This window comes from Motacilla alba, chromosome 17, assembly GCF_015832195.1.
Source record: "Motacilla alba alba isolate MOTALB_02 chromosome 17, Motacilla_alba_V1.0_pri, whole genome shotgun sequence".
NCBI classification, from domain to species: Eukaryota; Metazoa; Chordata; class Aves; order Passeriformes; family Motacillidae; genus Motacilla; species Motacilla alba.
The window spans coordinates 775,799-799,950 of NC_052032.1; the positions used below are offsets into that span (position 1 = coordinate 775,799).

The following is a 24,152-nucleotide window of genomic DNA, read 5'->3' on the forward strand; positions in this document are numbered from 1 at the left end:
GTCTTGCCTTGGACCATCGGTACCCAGGGTAATCCAGCTCCAGATTCCCACTTTCTGCTCTGGGGGTCAGGGACGTTTGCAGCAGGATTTCTCTGGAGAGCTGCAGGGGAATGTGGCTGCTCGGCTCCCTGGGTGATTCTAGAGTGCCCTCTAACGAGGCTGCAGCTGCATTTCACACACACAGGGACACCAGGAAAACCCCAAATGAGCCCCGTCTCCACTTGAAAACAGGAGAGCAGATAACAGACACTAACTGGTGACTGACTGCTCCTGCACAGATATTTTATACTGCCCGAAACTGTGCAAGCCCTCGTTGGTAAATACCTCAGCAGGCAGCAGGACTATAGAGAAAGATGGGAAAATTCACAGTTCTCCCATTCCAAGAGAAGAAAGGATACTGAGAAAGATGAAAGTTAATCCAGTACAACTGTATAAGATAAACTGAGTTTTACACAATCTGTAAGGAATTGCTGGGTAACTTTTCAACATATGATGTAGTTAAATAAAACCTTACAAAAATAAGTGAATATAATCAATGAAGTTCACAAATCAAAATGGAATCTCCTTGAATATATTCCTTAATACACTGGTGTACCATAAAATACTGACTATTTGGTCTGCACCCAGGAGTGGTCACACAGGCTGCAGTGGTGGAACAGGACTGGCTACAAGTTCACACAGCAGACACACGGTTTATTGCCCAGTTCCCTTTCACCCACCTACATAAACTAATAAAGTTGAGACACAAATCCCACACTGATCCTCAGAACAGAAATTCACTTTAATAATCTCAGCATCACGTTGTCAGAACGGGGCCGTTCCTTGCCCTTGAAGCTATGCCAGAAGAGCACAGCTGCTCAGTGTGGGCTCAGAAGAGTCACAGCAGGTCCCGTGCAGCTCCTGTCCCCTCCCTCCCCCATCCTGCACCAAGGCATCCCACTCAGGTGGGATCCCACTCAACACCCCAGCTGGGAGCAGAAGGTGCAAATGATCCTTTTCCAAGCTCCTACAAGACAGAATGGAAAGGGGCAGAAGTTCCTGAAGCTGCACTGCCCCCATCCTGCCAGATGCGTGTCAGAAGCCTCTGAATAGACCTGGCAAACTCAGCCCAAGTGGTAAACTCACCCTGAGGGAGGACAGTGGAGGTGTCACTGCTGGGCGATGTCTGGGGAACCCTGCTGCCATCAGGAGCTGTGAGGAAGCAAACAGGCCTGTGAGCACTTGGACACCTGGCAACTCAACACCTCAGCCCCACAGCCCCAGCAGGCACCTGGCTAATGCAGGCTGGGAGACAGACCTGGTAGGCAGCACATTCTTCCTTGAACCCCTCTCACATACTTGCCAAATTCTTTACTTCTTGCTAAACATTTTTACTGTGATGTTAAGATTGTGAGGTGCAATGAGGGGAGACCTCAGAGAAATCTGCAGTCCTCCCAGGGGGAAGTGGAGGGGCAGCTCCAGTCTCTGCTGGCTGTGACAGGGACAGGAGCCTGGGAACGGCTGGGGCTGGGCCAGGGCAGCTCAGGCTGAGCTCAGGGCAAGGTTCTTCCCCCAGAGGGTGCTGGCACTGCCCAGGCTCCCCAGGGAATGGGCACGGCCCCGAGGCTGCCAGAGCTCCAGGAGCCTTTGGCCAGCGCTGCCAGGGATGCCCAGGGTGGGGTTGCTGGGGGGTCTGGGCAGGGCAGGGGCTGGGCTGGGTGACCCTGGTGGGTCCCTTCTGGCTCAGGGCATTCTGTGATTCCATTTGGGTCACCAAAGACTAAGAACACCTTACCTATGTGATGAACCATGCAGGGAACCAGCACCCTAACCCACACAGGTTATCCACTTCAACAAGCACAGCACCTCCAGGAAAGCTCCACTCCATGCCTGCAATGGCCCAGTGGCCACCACTGCTCACAAACAGCCCTAGAGGGCACCCTCAGCTGCACAGGTAACAAAAACCTGCCCTGCTCCAGCTGAAACTGTAGCTTGAGCCTGTACAGCCCAACTGCACTGCCCTCCTCAATCAGTCAAACTCATTTCCTTTCAGTTTCTAACACTGGGAGATTCAAGTCCCCGAGGAATATTTTCCAAAACTGTACAGGCAATTGTACAACCCAAGGAACCCACATGGAGCAGTTTGATAGAGCCAACGCTTCCCAAGCAGTGCTGAGTCCCTCCTGTGTTCAAACACTCCTCACAGCACTGCTACATTCCAGCCAACTCTCTTCCTGACAAAACAGCTTATTCCTTGAGGAGATTCAGGCAGAGTTTGACATTACAAAGATCAGCAGTGGGCAGAGTGTGTCTTGGCTGCTTTGAAAAAGACACTTTTTTTCATGAACATGTAACCCAAACAAGGCTCAGTGAATTGGTGTAAAATCAAAAATTATTAGACAGTCTCTTTTGAACCACACCTGCATCCTATTCAGCAGAGAATAAAAAGTGTAAAAAAATGCAAGAGCAAATTAATCGCTGAAATGAGTAAGTGAACCACAGCTGTGTGCAGAGCTGTAAGGGTAACTCCTTGTTAGGTACTCTGCTTTTGAAGGCAAGATGAGCAACAGCCAAGAATAAATCACATTGTGCGGGTATCACAAACTGTGGAATAAGCAAAAAAAAAGTGTTACGTAAATCAAAAGAGTCTAAAATGACAGCAGCCACACATTTAGACTTAACATGAAATGTGACCATACCCTTGGCAGAGCTGGAGTTGTAATAAAGAGGAAATTATTTAAAGGCATTAAATCCATGTAGAGCTGGAGTGTCTCCTGCCCTGGCTCAGTAGCGTGGGACCAGGATCACAGCAATGCCCAGCCCAGAGACTGCACAGGAGCCAGAGCTCACCTGTGCAGACACACCTGCAGCTTTGCTCTCCCTAACAGACTCAGAGACCAACTGGAGCACTGGGCAGAGAATTTGGCTGCTATATTATGACAGGAAAAAGAGTCTTCGATGCATTTTTTATGTCAGTTGCTACCACGACAAGCAGGGGCAGGTATGGCCTGCAGGAACAGCAGCCCCAGAGCAGGACACCAACAGGAACCACTCCTGATATGTCAGTTTCAAATTGGTTTTTGGGCTGTTACTGTTCAAATGTTTACTCACAGAAATGCGACTTTTTCTTCCTTTGCTTAATTCTTCCATTCTTCTTATTTATATCTCCTTTTTCTTCCTTAGCAAATTCCTTCTTCATGTTCACAGTGTGGCAAGTAGAAGGAATACACAACCTTGTCCGTGGGACAAGAGAAGGCACAGAACTCTCATGTGTTACAGGTAATCAGACAGAGGTTGAAGAGTTTTTAACTGCTCCTGGTCTGATCAGATTCCAAAACACTTCATCTTTCTTTAGCTGCATTTCCACCTATTCCTTGCAGAAGAAACTGCAAGGAGGATTATTCTGTAAGAATTAGCAACACATGAATTTTTTTTCCTTCTGTAGAAATGTCTTTGACAGAAGCAATTGCCTCGACCCTCAAACAGGTCTGTTCAGAGCGAGCACGAGGGGCTGTGCCCAGAGCAACAGCCCAGTCAGCGGCAAAGCTGAGACTGAATAAGCTGGTAATGACACAAGCAGGGCTTATCGCCAGGTCCTCACCTGCAGCCCACAAAGCAGCATTTAGCCCAGGTCTCCCAGCAGGGACTTCAGTCAGCAGAGGTGGGAAAAGGACACGCTGCTCCTGGCCTCAAACACCTGGACAAGGCTCTTACCTGCCAGGCCCAAGTTAATGCCACTTGGTCACATTGCAACACCAAGCCTCCACATGTATTCCAAAAGAGACGAAGATTTCTATCCTCTGGGAAAACAGCTTTCCAGACTTCCAATATCCCATGTATACACACCCCCTTCCTTTTTCTGTAAGATTTTTTCAGATGTTTATCACTGACATCTGCCATATTTTCCTCCAACACTGTATCAATTTATTACACATTCATTCAGATGAGAGATGAACATGTGAATGTGCATGATGTTCAGCACTTGCACATGTCCTGTTTCTATTCCTCAGCTCCTGTGTGACCAGCCCTCCCTCCAGTGCCCCTGGTTACCAAGGGAGCTGCTTGAGGAGGCTGCCAGAGCACCAAGAATCCTCAGAGAGCTACAAAAATATATTTTTATTTAAAGACATATTACACAGACTCAGTAATTAGCTTTTGAATTAAATTACTAAAACTTGGTTCAGAAGAACACTCTTAAGTCCAATAAAATGTCTTTGTCATTAGCCCAGAGGTGCCCTATGTCATTCCTTCTCCTCCCAGGTTACATTGCTGCACACATCAGCAAATTATTTAATGCACACTTGGGTAAATTGTTTATTCACAGGAGCAGCTGCTTTGGTTGTCTGAGTTTAACTGAGCCTCTGCAAACTGGCATCCACCTCTGTGTGAGGATCACTCTGCACCACCTCAGAGCTGGGAACTCCCAGCACAGGGAGCTCTCCCTGCTGCCTCTGGAGAATCCCACAAGTTGCACTTGTTCCAGCTGTGCCAGTTGCTGTTTACAGTGGAAAAGAGCAATTTCAAGTGTTCAGTTTAGTCCTTCTGTGTCTGCACGGGCTCTGTGCACCCCACCCTGACCTGAGGGGCTCTGTGTGAGCAGCATCGCCTCTGTCCCAACAGAGAGGAGTGTTATCACTGAACTGCAGCCAGCAGCACAGTTCTGTGCAGGTGAGTGCCAGCATTCCTACAGGCAGCACTGCTGCCTTAGGAACTCCAGACAGAGCTTTTCTGATGGAGCATTTACATTCCAGAAGATGCATTTTGCTGTTTTTGCTCCAGATGTTACAATTTGATTGTTTCTGCCCTACTGCTTGCCCAAACTGGCCTGGCCCCCAAGACTGCCCAGGAGTCTGTTCCGAGCACACCTTCAGCCTTGAGACCCTTCAGCTGAGGAGCTCCCAACACTGCCAGGCCTTCCTCTCTGCCCAAACTCCTCCTGTAAGTACCCTCCACCACTGCCAGGAAACCGGGTCACATTTAACAGAATTTGTGTCGCTGTGCCTCAGTTACCAGATCCCCTGTGTGCTTTGGGAAGGCTGACAGGATCCAGCTGTGGGAAAACTTTCCACAGGCATGGATTTCCAGAGTGCCCGAGTTACTCCTCAGCTCTCTTCTCTTGAATGTGCCTGAATAAGCTGAGCTTATTCAGGGCTTGTTTTCCAGAACCAGAGCATTTCTGTGGCCTACCCTGAACTCCCCAGGATTTTTCTATCCCACTGGAGAGCTCCTGGAACCACAGATGCCCTGGCAGCCCGTTCTAACCACAAGCACACACATGGTCACTGCAGCTTGATTTTCTTTAGAAAAACTGCAAACCACACAAGCAATCAACTCCTCCCCCAGCAGTGCAGTTCAGATGGTGCCACTGATGCACCTGTGTCCTGCCAGTCCCCCTCCACCCCCGCCAATGGCTGTAGTGGGAAGCTGTCGTGGTATCAAGATCCTCCTGCCACATGGAACCACCCAGGCAGGCAGGCCAGCAGCACCTTGTCCCTGCCATGTCCCCTCTGTGTCAGCAGTGACCCTGACCAGGAGAGGTGGCACAGCTGCTTTGGGCTCGGCCAGGGACTGAACCAAGGTGTGGGAAGCAGCTGGTTCCCACCCATCCACGGCTTCCATTTAACAGCTCAGGCAGTTTGTCCTAAGGCCATTCTTACATTTTGTAAGGCAGCACCACCTGCTGAATTAACTTGTCAAGCTGCACTAGAGTTCAATGCCTCGGAAAATCCAAGTACGTGGTTCTAAGCATTCATCAGTTGACTCAGATGCTGAAATCCCTTCCCAAGAAGGAACACCAGTGGGGTCCTTTCCAACTACACGTGGCTTAGCCTTTGATCTTTACATTCATTGCATCTGCAGCATCTAATTAGACACAAAATTTTGGCCGCTCATTTTATTCCACTCCTGCTGCTGACGTCATGTTAACAAACTGTCTTTCTTTTCCTAAACCACATTTTATATTTCCGTGTCTGGACAATACTCGCAGTACTTCCAGTTCCACCGACTCTTCTTTCCCATTCTCTGCAACATTTCAGATCAGGGGCAGGGAGCCCAACCAGTTTATTTCAGACCGAAACCCCTGCTCAGGAGCAGCTCCGCAGGGCTGCCGCGGATGGCTCTGGTTTGTTAACGTGCCCTTAACTCGCTCCAGCCGCCGTGACCGCTGTGACCCCGTCCCGCCGTCCCGCGGAGCTGCAGGTGCAATCCCCGCTGGTTCTGACCGTGCTCTCCGCCCCGCTCCCCGCAGGCACCGGCTCCTCCACCCAGCCCTCGGCCCGGCGCAACCACTCAGCCTGGCCCGGCCCGGCCCGGCCCGGCCCGCTCCGCCGCACCGGCACGGCTCGGCCAGCCCTGGAGCCGCTTCGTGGCGCGATGCGGGCACCGGGAGCGGCCCCGCCGCGCCGCCCGGTCGCCGCTCCGCTGCGGGTGCCCGGGCCGGGCCGGCCCCGCTCGCAGCCCGAGCCGCACGGGCCGGGCCGGGCCGGGCCCGCTCCGCTCGCAGCCCGAGCCGCACGGGCCGGGCCGGGCCGGGCCCGCTCCGCTCGCAGCCCGAGCCGCACGGGCCGGGCCGGGCCGGCCCCGCTCCGCTCGCAGCCCGAGCCGCACGGGCCGGGCCGGGCCGGGCCGGCCCCGCTCCGCTCGCAGCCCGAGCCGCACAGGGCCGGGCCGGGCCGGGCCCGCTCCGCTCGCAGCCCGAGCCGCACGGGCCGGGCCGGGCCGGGCCGGGCCGGGCCCGCTCCGCTCGCAGCCCGAGCCGCACGGGCCGGGCCGGGCCGGGCCGGGCCCGCTCCGCTCGCAGCCCGAGCCGCACGGGCCGGGCCGGGCCGGCCCCGCTCCGCTCGCAGCCCGAGCCGCACGGGCCGGGCCGGGCCGGGCCCGCTCCGCTCGCAGCCCGAGCCGCACGGGCCGGGCCGGCCCCGCTCCGCTCGCTCCGGGCCCGCCCGGGACTCACCTGGCACCGGCGGTCCGCCGCCTAAAACCTTCCCCGCCGCTCTGCGCCGCAAACGCCAGCGGCCCCGGAACGTCTCGCGCACGGCGCCGCGCCCTCATCGGTCTCCTGTTCCGGGGCACCGACGCGGGGCGCCGCCAGGGGGCGATGTCGCCCGCGGCAGCGCCCGGGCCCGGGCCGAGGGGGGGGGGGGCGGCGGGGGGGGGGGGGGGGGGGCGGGCGCTACCGTATTTACCGGAGCACGGCGCCGCCTGTGCCTGTCGTAGTTACTGTAGTTAACTCGCACTCACGAAGCCGTGAGAACATCTACTGTATTAAAGTTCCGCTAAGCAGTTTCTTCAAAGAAGCTCCCAAAGCGGTGTTTTGGCCGCGGCAGCGCTGGCCGCGGGCTCGCTTCTAGCGGCTGGTCAGGTGCCCGCCGGTGCCCTCAGCCAGCAGCTGCGCCCCAATGCCCGCTCAGCTGTGGCCGCCGCCCTCACCGCTCTGCCCCGCGGGCCCGGCCGCTGCCGCGGTCCGTGTCCCGTTCCGGGCTCCGTCTCTCCTCCCGGGCTCCGTGTGCCCCCTTCCCGCGGTCCGTGTCTCTCCCGGGGTCCGTGTCCCCCTCCCCGCCCCTCCCAGGTCTGTGTCCCATTCCGGTCTCCGTGTCCTCCATGTCCGTGTCCCGTTCCGGGCTCAGTGTCTCCTCCCGCCGCCCGGGGAGGAGCAGAGCGGGCAGAGGGGGCCGCGCTCTCCCGCCCCGCCCCGGCAGGTGCGGCGCAGGTGAGGCGCGGGCGGTCGGCAGCTGCGGCCCCGCTCGGCTCCGTTCCCGTTCCCGTGCCCGTTCCCGCAGCCCGGCCATGGCGTACCGGGAGCTGGTGCGGCGCTGGCACGAGGCCGTGCGGGCGGCGGACCGCGGGCACTGGGACGCTGCCCTGGACGCCTTCGGCGGCATCGCGGAGCCTCCGGCCAGGATCTGCTTCAACGTGGGCTGCGTGCAGCTGCTGGCCGGGCGGCCCGAGGCGGCCCTGCGGGTGAGCCGGCCGGGAGCGGGGGGATCCCGGGCACGGGCGGCTCGGCTCCCCCGGGTCCGCCTCGGAGGGAATGATGCTGAAACTAGATCTGGAATCCAGCGTTTCGTGTCCAGCGGGAATGCGAGCGGGGATGTTGAAGGGTGAATGGTTGGAGGAAGAGGTTTAGCACAGTGAATCACAGAAAAGTTAAAAAGGTGGACGTTAAAAAGGTAGATGTGGCCGTCGAGGACAGGGTTCAGCGGTGAACTCAGTGCTGCCCGGTTCATAGTTGGACTTGATCTTTGAGGCCTTTTCCAACCATGATTCCATGGTTCTCTAAATACTATGAAAATCCAGATCAGTGGGCAGAATCATTTTGAAACAAGATAATAGAGAGTACTTAAATTAGATATTAGAAACTGCATCCGGCAATGTACCTTAAGTTTGGTTAAAGCCAAATCAGTTAAAATCCTGTCCTTTAGGTAAACTTAGCTCATTATCGTGTGAAAACCACACCTCTAAAGCTCAGCCTGCTTGATTCCAAGAGAAGATCTCAACCCACTGGACATGCACAATAAATTTAAAATGTATTGTAGCTTTAAATCAAAGCAGGAAGAAGATTGTCCAATAGCTGTTATGTAGGCATGGGTTTAGACATGAGATGGGTGTACTTTGAAAGTACAAATATGTTGCTTGGCAGTGGAGACTGCCAGAACAAAGCTGCTGTGCCGGAAAACCACTGCCCTTGGGAAGGGAGAGGAGGTGCCCTGAGGAAAAGCCTTTTTGTGACAGCACCTGCTGTGTCTTCACATCCATCCATTCATCTGTCTCCAGTGAGGAGATGCAGATAAACCTTTCCTCAAAGAGCGTAAGGAGGAGCCGAGGCTGTGCTGAGGGGCTGGGGCAGCGCAATGGAGCCCTGGGCAGGCAGTGGCTGTTTGGGACACAGTGGTGCCATGGAGATGAGGGAGAGAGCTCAGGAGAGACTTCTGAGCCCCAGTCAAGGGGCAGTGACTGGGAAGAAGCTCAGCTCTACTTCCGTGTGGATCAAGGGTTGGTTGTTGTTATATCAGGTATGGCCCAGGCAGGCAGACGTTCCAGCACGGTGTGTGGGTCACAGGGACTCACCTTCCCCTGCAGTGCTGTCGCTGTGCAGGGAGGGCTGGGCTTTCAGCACTTGTTATCCCCATGAGGTGTCTACACTGGGAAGGGAAGGAGCACACTCCTGATGCTGCCCCAGGAGGACTCCTGGCTCTCCCAGCACACTGAACCACGAGCTGCTACCACAAGCACTGCCTGTTTTTAGCTGGGGCACTGAAGCAGAAGTACTGACTTAGAGGCCATTGTGAGAAGCCCTGCAGCTTCCTCCCTCTCACCCTTTCATCACCTCAGCCTTCCCCATAGCCTGGCCATCCCTCTGCTCCTACTGGCCAACTCTGCTTCAGGCTACAGTTTTCCAATTTTAAGAAGCCAGATGGCCAATGCAGCTCATTTATGTCCAGTCCATTGTATTAAGGAGGGGTAAAAGCCTGAAGCTCAGCTCACACAGAGCCAAGACCTGAAGGATGGCTGGGAGCTGTGTCCAGCCCTCAGAGCTGGGCAGGACCCCAGGGGTTGCCTCTGTGAGGGCAGCTGGGATGTGGCTGGCTGGGTGTGTGGGGCCTAGGCCCTGACAGGACACATCCCAGCTGGGCCCTGCCTGTGTTTCTCTCCTCAGGCATTTAATAAAACCATTGAGAAGGACAATTCCCTGGCTGTGGGCTACTTCCAGAGAGGGTTTGTCCACCTGCAGCTGGAAATGTGAGTGAGGTGCACAGCCAGTGCAGTCTTTGGTTCTTTCCTTTCAGTCCTGCTTTATTCCTAAACCTAAATGATTCCAAAACTCACTTCTTCCAGCAACCTTACAGGGTTCACAGGGTATGCTTTAGCCTTGGAAACCCTGTCACAGGTCAGCAAGTCTTATCTCTGATAAGAGCTGCACAACTCTGGGGTGGCTGACATATAGCATTGCTGTCCCCTACACACAGAGACTCCTGGATGCAAGGCTGCCACAATATTATTTTGCCATTCAGATTTTCTCTGGAAATTTAAAAAAATGTAATTGTGCTGCTTGGTGTGTCTTCACATGACACAAAGGAGTCTGGCCTTCCTAAAAATGCAGCCTGCACACTCTCCTGGCAGCAGACTTCGGGGGCCTGATCTCAGTCTCACTGATAAAATATTGAGGTTGCTCCAGAAGTGTCATGGGATTGATTACTCATTGTTTCCACAATTAAATCACAGTGACATCCTCCTCAGGGAGCTGGGTGAAGTATTTTACAGATCTTGTCTTACTTGTGAGCTCAGTTATTGTCTTTCCCCTTGTCTTCCCCGTGTTTCCCAGACCTTAATCTCCACAAAATGCCTGTCTTTATTTCTGGAAAGGAGTTAAAGTGAGCAGTTCTGGCTTCTCCAGGAGAGGGGCTGTGCCTGGGGCTGGTGGAGCCCCAGGCAGGGCTCTCTGGAGCTGTTCCACCAGCAGCAGAAGCAAATGTGCCCCAAGCACAGCCACTGCAGGAGCAGCACAGCTGGCAGCTGCTTCCTGCCCAAAGTGCTGATGGCCTTCAGCCCCCAGGGCTCCTTCCTTCACCAGAAGCTGCTCCCACCCACCAACACCCACCCGGGCACCTTCTCTTGGCTGGGTGCCCACTGCACAGCCCTTCCTGGGTCCTTCTTTTCACCACCTGCAGCCTCAGTGGACAGTGCTTGGATTTCAGTTGCATAGCTGGTGTAAATTCAGACTAATACCCTCCTTATCCACAGAGGTTCTCTAAATTTCTAAATGTTGAGGTTCTAAATTTCGAGTTTCTCAATTTCGATGCTCTGGCTATGTGTGTGCCCTCCCTGGTCCCCATCAGTCAGGTTCCCAGCCCTCAGTCCTCCTGGGACACATGCTGGGACTGGCAGGAAGCTCCCAGCAGTGGGTAACTTTGGCTCTTTGTAACATGTCTCTGGTGCAGCTCTCCTTGCACAGGCTGCAGAGCAGAACATATGTTATTTGCTAGTGTGATTTTTAAGCTTTTAAAACAGTCTCCAGCTGTTTTAGGCTCAGTTTCTTGTGTCACCTCTGCATTGCAGGTATGAAGAAGCTCTCTCTGACTATCACATGGCCTTCAGTCACCTAAGAGAAAATCCCTTCATTGATTACAAGCAGCTGGGGCTGAGGCACATCCTCTATGCCTGGGAGGTAAGAGTGAGCCTGGCTCAGCAATCCTTCCCCACTGTTGGGGGTGTCAGTAGCAGGCATTAGTGACCCAAGACTTTTTCAAGAAAGTACATTAGAACTGTAAAAATATTCTGCTTGCGCTTTTTTAAAAGTAACTTAATCATAGAAGTTGTAAACCAACATCATCTCTGGAAAGTTTAGCAAATGATGCAGTTTGAAAAGTAAAATTGTTCAGAGCAGGTGCACAGGAATTTCTATATTGAGGGGTTTTTATTTTCTCTGTGTCTGACAAAGTGGTGGCTGCCCCATCCCTGGAAGTGTCCAAGGCCAGGTTGGATGAGGCTTGGAGCGACCTGGTCTGTAGAAGGTGTCCCTGCCATGGCAGGCGTGGAACTGGGAGTTTTAAGGTCCTTCCCAATCCAAACCAGTCTGGGATTCTGTGTAATATTTACACTTGGGTGTAAACACACACGTAAGTTTAGTGAACTCCTCAGCTCTCAGGGCTGAAAGAGGTTGAAACATTGACAGATGAGAACAGCGCTGATGCATAATGTAGGCTGTAGGAAAGTCAGGTGCATGAAAGCCTCTTTCAACTGCAGCAACGGATCTTAATATTCCCTCTGTGCCTGAACTTACACCCTTTGCTCAGGATGTGTTTGTAATGCTTTACCCTGCACCTCTTACTGTCACACAGGGCCAATCTGTCACATCCTGTTCAAGGAAGCTCAAAGGCTGAACTGATTGTAAATTTTTTTAATATTTGGACGTATGTAAAGGATTCCTAGAAACCGTCCTTTACTGGAAGGGTTAATTTTGTTTTCTCTGAGTCGACATGCACAGATTGAAAAGCAGATACAGGAAAGAGAATTTAACTCCTTACTTCCGTGAGAGAGAGGAGTCATTGTGTAACTCCAGCCAAGCATCTCAGCAATTTTCATGCACCTTATACCTGGCAGGAGGAAGCTATCCTTGGCATCTGTGGTATTACCCAAACCTCCCTGGCTTTAACAGCTTCAGTGCCATGGCCCTGCCTTCTCTTGGAAATGAGCAGTTCCCTGGGAAAGGGGCAGGGCTCAGGAGTGTCCCGAGGAGGCTGGGGCCCTTTCTGGTGTGGACACACGACCCCTTACTCGAGGCATCACCAGGACATGTGCTGGCCCTCCAGACTTGGGATCAGCATGCTGATTCAGCTGTATCTCGTTCTTACCTGAGCTCATTTTTAAAAATACACACACATCATCCTCCAGTGTAGGAATGTGCCCCCCATTGACGGAGTGAACAAATTATTCTCTGTCTCCTTCAAAAGGAAAAAAGCCCAGAAGTTTCTCTCCTCAAACGGGTAAAAAGACACCTCATAGGACCTTAGGGACTTCACCTCAAACTTAGGGATAGCCAACTGGACAGAAGCCAAAACGTCCCGCCTAAGCAATTCACTAGAATAAGAAGAGAACAAAGGAACTAATCGCTTTTGTGGAACGTTTTACCAGGAGCAGGAGCCTCTTGCCCCTGGCTTGGATTTTCTCTGTAAAGAGCTTTGTTATTTTGCCTTTTATTAAAACTTTCCTGTTTTCAACACTACCACAGAAGCCATCCTGCTGATTTTGTGCCATCTGAGGTGGCTGAGCTATCTTGGGTGTAATATAGGTCTCCAAAAGCTGGCTCAAGGAGACCCCTATATCACTCCAGCAGAATTGTGCCATCAGCTTTCCCCATGCATGGCCTCTCACGTGCTGCAGGTGATCTCCTCATGGGAGATACATGCATGCTTTGAAAACCCAGAAATACTTGCCTCTTGCAAGGCTGTGACACTTCTGACTGAGTGAGAACTGCTGCCTTGCCTCCCAAGAGGGCCTGTCCCTGCAGTTCTGTACATGCTCAGGGTTGCCATTCCCCACTCTCCCAAACAGAGTCTTCTACTGCAATGGTTAAGGAATAAAGGAAGAGCATCTTATGAGCTCCAGCCTTGTCCTGAACAGGGCATGCAGCCAGGTACACACCTCCGTTCCCAGCTGATAACCCTATCACAGGAGATAAGGAGCTGACAGTGCTCTGGCTGTGGCCCAGCTGGCCAGTGACAGGGAGAGATCTCCCACTCTTAGTATGGACCACAGCTCCCCAACACCCCATCTGCAACACTCCCACAGCCTGCTCTTCCCCAGGAACAGACTGACATGCTGCTGAAGGGTGACAAGCTACAGCTGACAGTTTGTACATTCACAGCCCACTACAGCATGAAATAGTTTTAGTTAAGTTAATTTTGCAGTGACAGGGAGTCAGGATTACAAAAATCATTACCTAGTTTCATGCAGAAAAACACCCAAGGAAAGCTTCCTGGCCTTTTGGATGCAGGAAGGATCAGAATTAAACAGTGTGGTACCAGAGTCTTCACCTGCTGTCCTCATGTCTCTCATCACCCTGACCAGCAGCTCCAGCACACCCAAGCTTTTATTTTTCCTTTCCAATGGTGAAATGTTCCCAGCTATGCTGCTCAGAGAGCCTCTCCTGTTGCTGAACTCTCGGTGCTTTAGTGCCTGTCCGTTTCTTGGCCAAGCTCAGGAGGATGCGTTGGGTGTCCCTTGGTCCTGGCCCTCTGAGACCCTTCCCTGTGCCTACTCCAGGTGCTGTACAGCACTGCAGCAGTGCAGTGCCACCTGCAGCAGTGGCAGGAGGCCAGAGTCACCCTGGAGAAGGCTGTTGTGTGGAGACCTGAAAGAAGAACAGCAATCCTGGAGCTGGCCCTTGAGCGGGTGCAGGTAAGGCCACCTCTGTGAGCTCCTGGGCGTGTGCATTGGGCTTCAGCTCAGGATGCGTGCTGAACGTTGTCATTTTGAGTGTTCCTGATGGCATGTGCCTGCCATCCACCCACCTGCTTGGCCACTTGCTAGCACAGTCTAAGCCATTTGTACATGATGCTCTGCCAAACCAGGGCTTCAGGTGATCAAGAAACTCCATCACCCCCAGGTGCTTCACTGCCCAGAAACACCATAGTGAAGAATCTCGGGATGACCTCTGAGGCTGGGGACATAGCTTCCTGGTCCCTCATGTTCAGGAGCTCAGTTCCATTTGTACTTGTCCTGCAAAACCAGTTTCCCTGCGCTGTGTCTCAAGTGCAGAACCCCTACAAGCCCAGGCCTGGAGATTCTCCCTTTTTGTGGCACTGGCTGGCTTCTTTTAAGTTCCTTTGGCCTCAGGAACAATTGGTGGCAACTCAGATATTAATGTCAAGCACTTTTAGAGCTTAAGTTGTGTGTGAAAGTGTTTCTAGGGCTGCTTCTAAGTAAAAGTTTCCTGTCAGACTCCTTTATGATCTGAAAACATTTGCAGATCTCTGATTTACTCTTCTTGAAGGATTCTTTTGTTTGCTACCTTCATACTTTTTAAGAGATTCATACTTTGTTTTTAATCTGATCATCTCTTCTGGTATCACATTAGTGCTTTTCCAGTGTATTACTTATATTTGCTATTAGCACGCTACTCAGTGGCTGAACAGAAAACATCTGAAGTCAAACAGAAAACATCTGAAGTCAAATAGAAAAGCTGTTTAGATTTGTTTGATGAACCTTCCTGCACTGCCCCCTTCCCACCCACCCCATGCCAGCAGTGTCAGTCCTTGCCTCCACACTGGGGAGGGTCTGCTGAGCTCTCACTTTGCTCGTGCTTTTGTGGAGCCTGAGTGGCCTTTGTTGAGTTCACACCTGAAACTTTTGCCCCAATATCTTCCTGGAGCTGCTGTTGCACACCTAAGCTGTATTTGCTTTTCAGGGCTCTGATGTTTCATTCAATGCAAATTGATGGCTTTTCCTTCACCTGCTCTCCCCACCCCAGGACCACCTGTTTTTAGAGCCCATGCTAGTTCCTCTTGGGGAACTTTTCAGACCACGAAAGAAGGAAGTTGAGCAGCTGGATTCAAAAGACTTCCTGGGTAAACCCAAGGTAACAGGCACGCAATTGTCACGATTAATAGCAGCAGAAAAAAATCTTGCCTCTGCCATCTCCAGAGAGCAGTGCTGTGTGCTTACCCAGAGCAGGATGGGCCGAGCTTGCAGCCAGTCTAGGCAGTCAGGACACAGAAGCCAAAATTTGTTAGAATTGCTACCCCTTCTACCAAAAAATGCACTTTGGCACTAAAATACCTTCCCAGTCTTGGTCACTTTAAAGTCTAAAAGGGCTGAGCAGGTACTCTGGGAATCCGTGGTTGCCCTTTTGCTGACAATAACGTTTTTAAGAGGTGCATGGTCCCAGCATGCTGCTGCTCAGTCCTGCATTCCCAGGGGGACAGGTTGGCACTCAGGGGACAAATGCTTTGTCACATCCCTTAATACAAGGCAGCAGAGAATTTCTATGACCTTTTATGTGACCAGTGCAATCAGAACAGAGAGCTCCAAAACAAAGGGAAAGTAATACATTCACATACTTTTAAAGAAACCTTGGAAAGACTAAAAAGCTGGGACACAAATGGTTAAGGTTGTCTTGGGAATCCAGCTCTGCCTCTCCCACTGCATGTACAGCTCCACACTTTGTCTGACCTTGGGATGCCAGAAGGAAATGGGTCTGAGCAGATAATCTTGGATGAAGTTTGGGGGTCTCTTCGTCCAGCCTAGATTCACTCATTGCTTTGTTTTCCAACAGGTCATCTCATCCATCATTCCCAACGATGAGTACATTGGCTTTGAGCCTCTCAGGCCTCAGGTGAGCAGGACAGGGCTGTGAAAGGAGGAATGGAGCTGTCATGGAGCTCCAGAAAGGGGCTCAGATCCAAACCATCAGGGGAAGGAAGAGTGGACTCTTGGTAAAACCAGTGTAATACCAGCCTGGATCCATGGGGATGTTCAGAGCCAGGCTCAGCACTGGCTGTAAGAGACTCAGCAATGGGAATCTCCAGACCTTTAAAGATGCATTTTTGGCTCTTCACCATGTCAAAACAGCAGTGCTTTGCTGTGCTCAGCCTGTCTCTGCTTATCACTTCAGTAAATGTGTCAAGTGTGCAAGTGTGAGCTTGCCTCCACTGTGCTGGGAGTTCCTTGGAACCAGGGGAGGGGGATGAGATTGTCTTACTTCCTGATGAGATAAAGAGGGAGGGGAAGGAAGAGAAGGCACATCCTGGTAAGGTGTGGAGCAGCAGACTTTTCCTGGGTGGTGTGGAATGACAAATGACAAATGGGGTCAAGAGTAAAGACAAAATAGCACAGTCAGAAGGTAAGGTGGCACTGCTGTGTAGGAGGCACTGTTACAAACAGATCCTGTTGTTTCTCCCACAGAAACAGGGCTTTTATGAACCCAGTGCCAATGCTCTGCGGTGAGTGTTCAGTCCCACCTTGGTCTTACCCTTTTCTCACTGTTCAGAAAGTCTTTTATTCTCTGGCTTCTTTGTGTGAAGACTCTGAGGGATCCACACCCACTCTGATCAAGGGTGGAGTGAATAACAAACACACAAAGGCTTCTGTGGCTGCAAAGGATGCTGCAGGTCCCTGGCATCTCTGCAAGAGCCTCTGGGCAGTTTGCAGGATTTGATTCAATGGTCTTGGGAGACCAGCATGGATCGTGGCATGCCTGGGGAATGGAAGCAGACAGAGGTTGTGGGACCTGCCCAGGTCTGTGGCAGAGGATGCTCAGCTTTCTCATCTTAATTCCCAGGAAAATTCCAAATACTCACTACCAATGAGTGGCCCTGGTGTCCTGAGCCAAAATCATGTTCAAACCCCAAGAAAATAATTTGTTTCCGTGATATTGCACCAGCAGTGCTTCAGGGCTGCGTCAATCAATGTTTTGATCTTGACATTGTTTATCAGTACAATGAAAATGCAGCTGCATTCGGCAAATCAGTGTTTCCCAAGCCCCTTTTGTTCCCGGTTGGACCGAAGAGCAGCAATGAAAATCCCGATTTCCCAAGACCCTCACCTTACAGCCCGTGCCAGCTGGGGCCGGTGCAGTGTGGTGGCTCGGAGCCATCAGCAGCGCGCCCCAGGCCGGTGCAGCGCTCTCCTCTCCCCGCAGGGACGCCGAGTCCGGCTACCACCGAGTGCTGTCCCCGTACCGCCCCGGGGAGCCGCCGGGGCCCGAGGTGGCGGCCGGAAGCCTGGTGTTCGTGCTGGGCAGAGCGGCAGACGGCTGGGCCACGGCCATCCACGACGGGCAGGTGAGGGACACGGTCCCGAGGGTGCTGAGGGACACGGCCCCGAGAGCAGGGCAGGGACACGGTCCCGAGGGTGCTGAGGGACACGGCCCCGAGAGCAGGGCAGGGACACGGCCCCGAGAGCAGGGCAGGGACACGGTCCCGAGGGTGCTGAGGGACACAGCCCCGAGAGCAGGGCAGGGACACGGCCCCGGGGGCAGTGCTGAGGGAGGGACACGGCCCCGAGAGCAGGGCAGGGACACGGTCCCGAGGGTGCTGAGGGACACGGCCCCGAGAGCAGGGCAGGGACACGGCCCCGAGGGTGCTGAGGGACACGGCCCCGAGAGCAGGGCAGGGACACGGCCCCGAGAGCAGGGCAGGGACACGGTCCCGAGGGTGCTGAGGGACACGGCCCCGAGAGCAGGGCAGGGACACGGCCCCGAGAGCAGGGCAGGGACACGGTCCCGAGGGTGCTGAGGGAGGGACACGGCCCCGGGGGCAGTGCTGAGGGAGGGACACGGCCCCGGGGGCAGGGCTTGGCCCCAGTCCCCCTGAGCACAGTCCTCATGAGCTCCTTTCCACGCCCCCCAGATTTCCTGACGCGGGGCTCTCACCGGCCTCTGCTATTCGCCTCTGTAGATCCACAAAGATGGCTTCTGGGCTCTCCACCGTAGGGGATCCTATTGTGGAGTTGTAGGATAGCAGACCTCACCAAGGACCACCATTTAGAGCAGGATTTATCCCCTGAGAGCTCTGATGGAGCTGAGGAGGTGGGCTGGTCCTTATCTGGTCTGTAGTGCCTCTGTTCAATGAACTTTGAGAAGATTTGGGGACGTTTTCCTCTGTACAGGCAGGATTTATGAACGGCTCTAGGGAAGTCCTAAGGACTTGGAGCCCAACAAATCTGACATCTTCCTGCAGGCCAGGGAGCTGTAGTGTAATCAGACTGAATAGAAACAGATAAACACAACATGGAAAATCTTTTGTTGGCAGAAGCCCTTTCTCACCTGTCTAGTTCACTTTTTGAAAGACCTGTTGTATACCAGGATTAGGTTCAGTGAATGCATTACCTGCCTGTCTTTCAAAAAAGTCACGAGATTCTTCATAAGACCACTATAAACCAGTGAGGTGTTTGAGCAATTGAGGCAATGCTCTGAGGACTGGTAAAAATACAGAATTAAAAGCTGGGTATAAAGTAACAGGTTTTTCTTCCTTTCATTTTTAAAAAGAAATTATGTTCCCACAGCAAATCCTCTGTGACATAAGCATTTCGCATATTCCTAAGTGATATAGGAATAGGGGGAGAGCCTGAAGCATCTGGAGCTAACAGGAACAGTTACACAAGTATTTGAATGTGCTGGTTGACTACTCAGTGAAGTACCAGGTGAAATTCAATGTAGAAAAAATAAAAATAGACTCACAAAAAATCATTATAAGCAAAAGATTACAGTGCTCAGTTGAAATGAGCAGCAGTGATTGTCAGAAGACACAGAAATGCTGTTGGACTGGTATCCCTGGGCATCCTTGCTGCTCTCTGCCTGAGCTCTGTCTTGGGAGCAGGGGGTTTGGTGGGTGCTTGGTCTGTTCCCCTGCAGCCACTCCAGCAGCAGCTCTGCTCCCAGCAGGAAAAGCTGCAGAAGGATCATTGGATTTTGTCCAGCAGTTTGTGAGCACTGAGCACTTGGGCCCTTCAGGCACATTTGTGTGGCCATAGGGTGACAGGCAGTGCTGGGGCTGGGCTGGGCCACTGGGTTCCTCTTTCACCCTGCTCTGCTCCGTGTCCCTCTGCAGAAGCTGCACATCCCGAGCTCTCTCCTGGAGCCTGCCTCAAGGATGGATAAATGGGTGAGCTGGCAACCTTTAAAACAGGGGGAGGGAGGGACCAAGACATACATTTGGGACATTTATCTGTAAGATTATCACAGGAGAGGACAACTCTGTAAGAGAAACTTGGAGTATGAAACACTGAGAACACTGAAGACCAAGTGCTCTTGAATGGGAACAACAGAAGAGTTAGGAGTAGGAAAAATCCCTTTGACTTGGGAGAACTTCATCTCTCATCTCCACCACAGGCGTAGCCACACATTATCCCAATCATTTGTCATCTGAAGCCAGTGTGGAAGGGTGCAGCTCAGCCCTATTTCCTGTGAGGGAGTTTTCAAGCATATGCTTGTTCTGATGTTACTATGATTTTTTAGTTGTCATTTTTCCCCCTCCAAATGAATCCCTGGTACACTCTTGGGCATTTGCTCCATGGATGTGTCACTGTCAACCAGCCCAAGTGGGGAGAGCCCTCAGCACAGTGTGAGCAGCCTCCTCCTGTTCCAGCACCAACCCAGCAGGGAGCAGGGTGTCAGGGAAGTGTCCCCAAACCTCTGCCCTCAAAAGCCTGATTGCTCCACCTCACCCAACCATTCAATGAGCAGCTCTCCCTGGGGCTCTCTCTGGGGTTACACCCACAAGTCTGTAGCTGGCTGCAGGCTGTCACATACCAGCCTTGTCCAGGCTCCCATTTTCTGCCCTCTCCTTTCTAATGCTGTTCTGTTGCAGAAGATCAGCACTGGGATTCCCCTTCCTCCTGCCCAGGTGCCTCCCAGCCGCCTCCCCATGAAGCAGAAGCCAGGTAATCCCTGGGCCCTCGGTGGGTGAAGCTGTGCCCAAACCCTGCTCTTTAGGGGGTGTGAGGAGGTGGTGGCCCCACTGCAGCCTCTGCTGACTGCAGGGCTGGTCCCCTGCCTTTGTGCTGTTCTGCAGATCCTCCTGGGGAAGAAAATGCCTCTGTCAATGATGCCAGTGCCCACATGGACTCCAAGGTGAGGTGTTCTACAGGCTGAAGCTGGCACAGCCTTAGGAGACCAGGGCTGGAAAGAGTGCAAGATTTTTGCCCAGAATTCCTGAGCTGCTCCCAAATCACTGGGAAAAAACCTCCTTCCTCTGACCACTTTTCCATTCTAAAGAGAGGCTCCCATGTGGTCTTTCCTCCCAGTTTGTGACCATCCCACTTTGTGAGACAGCCCAAAGTTGACCTGTTGCCACCCTCCGAGGCACCAGGAGCACTAAACACATCAGAATTCTTGTGCACATGCTTTACAGCCCACTTTGCAAGAGGCAGTTGTCTTTGAACACCCTGCTGTCCTTTTCCCCCCTCTTCCTGTATCCCAATTTCTTTCCCTATCAGTCTGGATAGCACAGTTCATTCAAATTTGTCCTGTTGGGTAATGTCCTCTGAGGTACTTCCATGCCATTGCCAGCCCCTGCATGTGATGGTCCTGGAATGACTCCTGTGGCCCTCTGGGGACACCACCTCTGTCCCTCAGCTGCAGGTCAGCTCTGCCACACCTGGTTTTAGGGCTTTTTCCATAATCTTTTCAGGTGTAGTTCAGCCAGAAGGTAACATAACAGAGGAATGTGGCTGCTCCTCTCCAGCTGGCTGGAGGAATTGGGGCCCTGCTCATATAATTTTTGGTTTAGGAGGTACCTATAAAATCAGAACCAAAAACAGAATTCCTGAGTCACAGGAGGAACATTTGATCCCACACTTGGAGTCCAGAGTTCCCCCTTTGAAATTCAGGTCTGCATTTTGATGATGTTCTACTGCGACATGGCAGCACAGAGATGAGGGATTGTGCCTGTGTCACCTCTCTTGGTATGAGAGCAGATATTGTCAGTTGGGTTTGTTGTCATGGTTCTTCTTAGTCTATGAACTTCATAGTCAGTCTGGATTCTTCCCCCAGAGGGTGCTGGCACTGCCCAGGCTCCCCAGGGAATGGGCACGGCCCCGAGGCTGCCAGAGCTCCAGGAGCCTTTGGCCAGCGCTGCCAGGGATGCCCAGGGTGGGGTTGCTGGGGTGTCTGGGCGGGGCCAGGGGCTGGGCTGGATCATCCTGGTGGGTTCCTTCCAGCTGAGGATACTTTGATTCTCCACTCTGACCGAGCCCGTCCCCTCACAGGTCCCCCCGAGGTGCGGGGAGGCCCCTGCGGGCGCAGACAGGCCAGCGGTGCTGCGGCTGCGCTGCGAGTGCTCGCTGGTGCTGCAGGCGGGCGAGGCCCCGGCCCTGCCGGCCCTGCGGGCCCTGCTGCGGGACAGGCTGGCTCAGCAGGCACAGCAGGGCACACTCAGGTACGGGGCTGTGGGGTGGGATGGGCCAGTAGCCATTCCCCTCAGGATACGGGCATCCAGCTGCCTCTGGGCTCCTGGGAACGTTTTTCTGGGGCCAAAACCAGCAAAGATGTAAGCACACAGTCTGCCTAGAGGGCAGACCTCACCGTGGGTTTTGGGTGGGACAAAAGCATGATCCCCGTGGGGAAGCACATGCTATTCTTCTTGTAATCCCCTCCTAGTACATCACGGGCTCAGAGAGGGCTGCAGAGGGACTTATGGCAAAGGCATTGAGTGACAGGACAAGGGGGAGTGGCTTCAAACTGACAGTGGGCAGGGTTGGACGGGATATTAGGAAGAAATTCTTTAATATAAGAGTGGTGAGGCCCTGGCACAATTTGCCCACAGAAATTGGGGATTCCTCATCCCTGGAACTGTTCAAGGCCAGATTAGATGGAGCTTGGAGCAACCTGGTGTAGTGAAAGATTCTCTGCCCATGGCAGGGGATCGAAACTAAATTATCTTTAAGGCACTTCTGAGCAAAACCGTTCTATGACTGTGTGATTCTATGGGCCTTGGAAGCCTAAAGGATCTTTCCTAGGAAACTGTACCATGGTCAAGAAAAAGGGAGAAGAGAAGGAAAAACTGTGTAGATGCAGATGCCGCAGGTTGGATTTTGTCCCACTCTGCTCAGCCTTTGCAGTAACAAGGATCAATGCAGAGCAAGCTGGCACTCAGGCAGAAGATCCTGCCGTGAGGTCTTCCTGATTGTGGCACCCCTTGGGACACACAGTGGCATCAGGAGAGTTTAGAATCTTTCTCTCAAGTTTGTGTGGGAGGAGGTGACAGTGTCACTCCCCACAGTGCCATTTCTGCCTGCTGAGCATGTGGGGTGGCCCCATGTCACTGTGCAAGGGGACAAGCTCAGAACTGGCCTGCAAAGTGAAGACTGAGGATGGCAGAGGGCTGGGCTGGCCTCCAAGTTTGGCTTTAAATGAAATTATTTGCTCGGCATTAATGAACCCTTGCAGCTACAGGCTCCTGGATGGCACAGAGCTGGGGACAGTGTTGGGACAGGAGGACCTGGGGAAGGTGTGGCAGCAACTGATAGAGGGCAGACTGACACTCTGTTGCCAGGTACATGGGCTGGGACAAGGTCTCTGCTGAGCTGGGCTTCAGTCTCTGCTTTGCTTTGCAACCTCCATGCTGGCTTTTTCCTGCAGGACTCGGACTCCCACTCGGGCAGACCTGTTCTCTACCAGATGCTGGCTCAGCACTCTTACCTGCCACAGGGACCGGGGGACCTGGAGTTCAGCAAGGGAGATGTGCTGGATATCCTCTCTGAAGGTAGCTCTCCAGTCCTGCTCCTGGGCCAGGCTTTTTGAGTCTGCTGTGGGGAGGCAGTGGGGAAAATGTGGCCTCTTAAGTGCTGTCTCAGGTTCATAGTCTCAGGAGTTACAGGCTTGCACCGGGTTTTTCCCAGAGTTAAATTCCAGTCATGAAAACTCTCACTAACCCCACTCATATGGGCCAGGGCTCATTTCTGCTCCTTTATGTTTTCCAGTGAATGAGGACTGGCTGGAAGGACGATGCAATGGCAAGACTGGCATCTTCCCCAAATGCTTTGCCACCCAGCCCAGCTGTGATGCTGCCTTCCTATAGCAAACAGGAGCCTTTTCCTACCTTTTCCTGCAGCCCCAAGGGTGGGAGACACTCGTCCCAGCTCATTTGGGCCCCAGCCAGCACAGCCAGGAGCTCTACTGTACCTGGACAGGGTATATCTCCCACTCAGATCCATAGGATCAGTTCCAGCAGTGATGGCATTTCCCACAGCCTGACATCACAGGCATTTCCCTGACCTGGCATTTTTTACCTCGTGCTTACACTGCCAAAGAGGTATCTGTGAAGAGCAGAGAGCAGGCAGAGGCTCTGGGGTTTGGCTGTGGGAATTGTCCATGTGGGAGCTCAGGCTGCTGGGTAGGAGGAGATTCCCCTGGGTGGGAAGAGGTTCCCCTGGGTGGAAGTCTTCATCCCCTCTCCCTGTTGCTCATGTTGAGGCTGGGAATGCTGAGCCCCACTCCCGAAGCCAAGGGTGGCTGGCTGGGAGCAGGGGACAGAGCCCTGTTCCCCAGGCTCTTGGGTTACACAACCTTACCTCCACCAGCCAGAGATGCTGCTCTTTCAAAAGGCTTTTGGAACCAGTTTGCAGTGGGATTAATGAGATAACACCATGAGTTAGGACCACTATCTTCCATAGCACATAGCTATGGACTTCACCATTCCTTCGCCAGGTGCCTTGGGCACTTTTCTTAAGCCCTAAGGCCAAGGTGGGATCTTGGAGCACAGAGAAAATAGGCACTTGTGGAAATCCCCACTGCTCAGAGCAGCTCTGGGTTGTGGGAGAGCCCTGGAGAAAGGGCTGGCTGGGAAGTGCAGTACTGGGCTGGTGCTGCAAAGGCTGAAAGCCCTGTCCAGTTCCTGCAACTGGGCTGGCTGGGCTGATGTAAATAAAACACTCAAGTGCCTGGAGCTGGAACCTGTTCTGGATTTGGTGTTTTGACAAAACTTGGCTATGTAACTTGAATATAAAATAAACCCTGAGCCAGAGTTGGCACCTCTTAAATCAACTTCCACTTGTGTTTTTCTGCTGAGATATGCCAGTAAGTATTTTTAACAACAGCTGACAGTGTCTTCGGGAAGAGATTCTGTCACATACTACAAAAATATTGCACATCTTGCACAGGGCAAGGATACAGATGATGTCATCCCTCTGCTCAGAGTTAGGTGCCCACCACTACTCTCCATTGCCAGTTGCCTCCC

General features: G+C 52.9%; 2 protein-coding genes across 13 annotated transcripts in view; one reads left to right on the top strand and one right to left on the bottom strand.

Annotated features, from left to right (window-relative positions):
- EXD3 (exonuclease 3'-5' domain containing 3) overlaps positions 1-7,046 on the bottom strand; it is a 254,110-nt gene extending 247,064 nt beyond the window's left edge. For 7 of the 9 annotated variants that reach the window (XR_005259297.1, XM_038156651.1, XM_038156650.1 and 4 more), the window contains exons 1-2: positions 6,932-7,046; positions 1,126-1,191 (exon numbers count right to left, since the gene is read on the bottom strand). The gene's annotated coding sequence lies outside the window, so the exon portion shown is untranslated. Of the gene's footprint in view, positions 1-1,125; positions 1,590-6,931 lie in introns of those variants that run through there. The other 2 variants (XM_038156648.1, XM_038156647.1) reach the window with 2 other exon arrangements.
- Positions 7,047-7,762: 716 nt separating this feature from the next.
- On the top strand, positions 7,763-23,959 carry NOXA1 (NADPH oxidase activator 1). 4 transcript variants are annotated; one of them, XM_038156592.1, is made up of 15 exons: positions 7,763-7,938; positions 9,635-9,717; positions 11,035-11,143; positions 13,741-13,875; positions 14,948-15,055; positions 15,752-15,811; positions 16,381-16,418; positions 17,117-17,258; positions 19,026-19,079; positions 19,785-19,857; positions 19,989-20,047; positions 21,184-21,353; positions 22,364-22,469; positions 22,556-22,679; positions 22,897-23,959. In XM_038156592.1, exons 1-15 carry the CDS (start codon positions 7,765-7,767, stop codon positions 22,992-22,994), a joined length of 1,533 nt encoding a protein of 510 aa, XP_038012520.1. In that variant the 5' UTR covers positions 7,763-7,764; the 3' UTR covers positions 22,995-23,959. The 4 variants fall into 4 exon arrangements, with proteins under 4 accessions (XP_038012520.1, XP_038012522.1, XP_038012524.1 ...); XM_038156594.1 differs by having other exon boundaries at positions 19,788-19,857; XM_038156596.1 differs by lacking the exon at positions 22,364-22,469.
- The last annotated feature ends 193 nt before the right edge of the window (positions 23,960-24,152 follow it).

Excerpts from the sequence above, each read along its gene's own strand:
- NOXA1 (XM_038156592.1), top strand. The coding sequence starts at position 7,765 with ATGGCGTACCGGGAGCTGGTGCGGCGCTGGCACGAGGCCGTGCGGGCG. Across the intron at positions 22,470-22,555 it reads GACTGACACTCTGTTGCCAG|GACTCGGACTCCCACTCGGG; the intron begins GTACATGGGCTG and ends TTTTTCCTGCAG. Across the intron at positions 22,680-22,896 it reads GCTGGATATCCTCTCTGAAG|TGAATGAGGACTGGCTGGAA; the intron begins GTAGCTCTCCAG and ends TATGTTTTCCAG.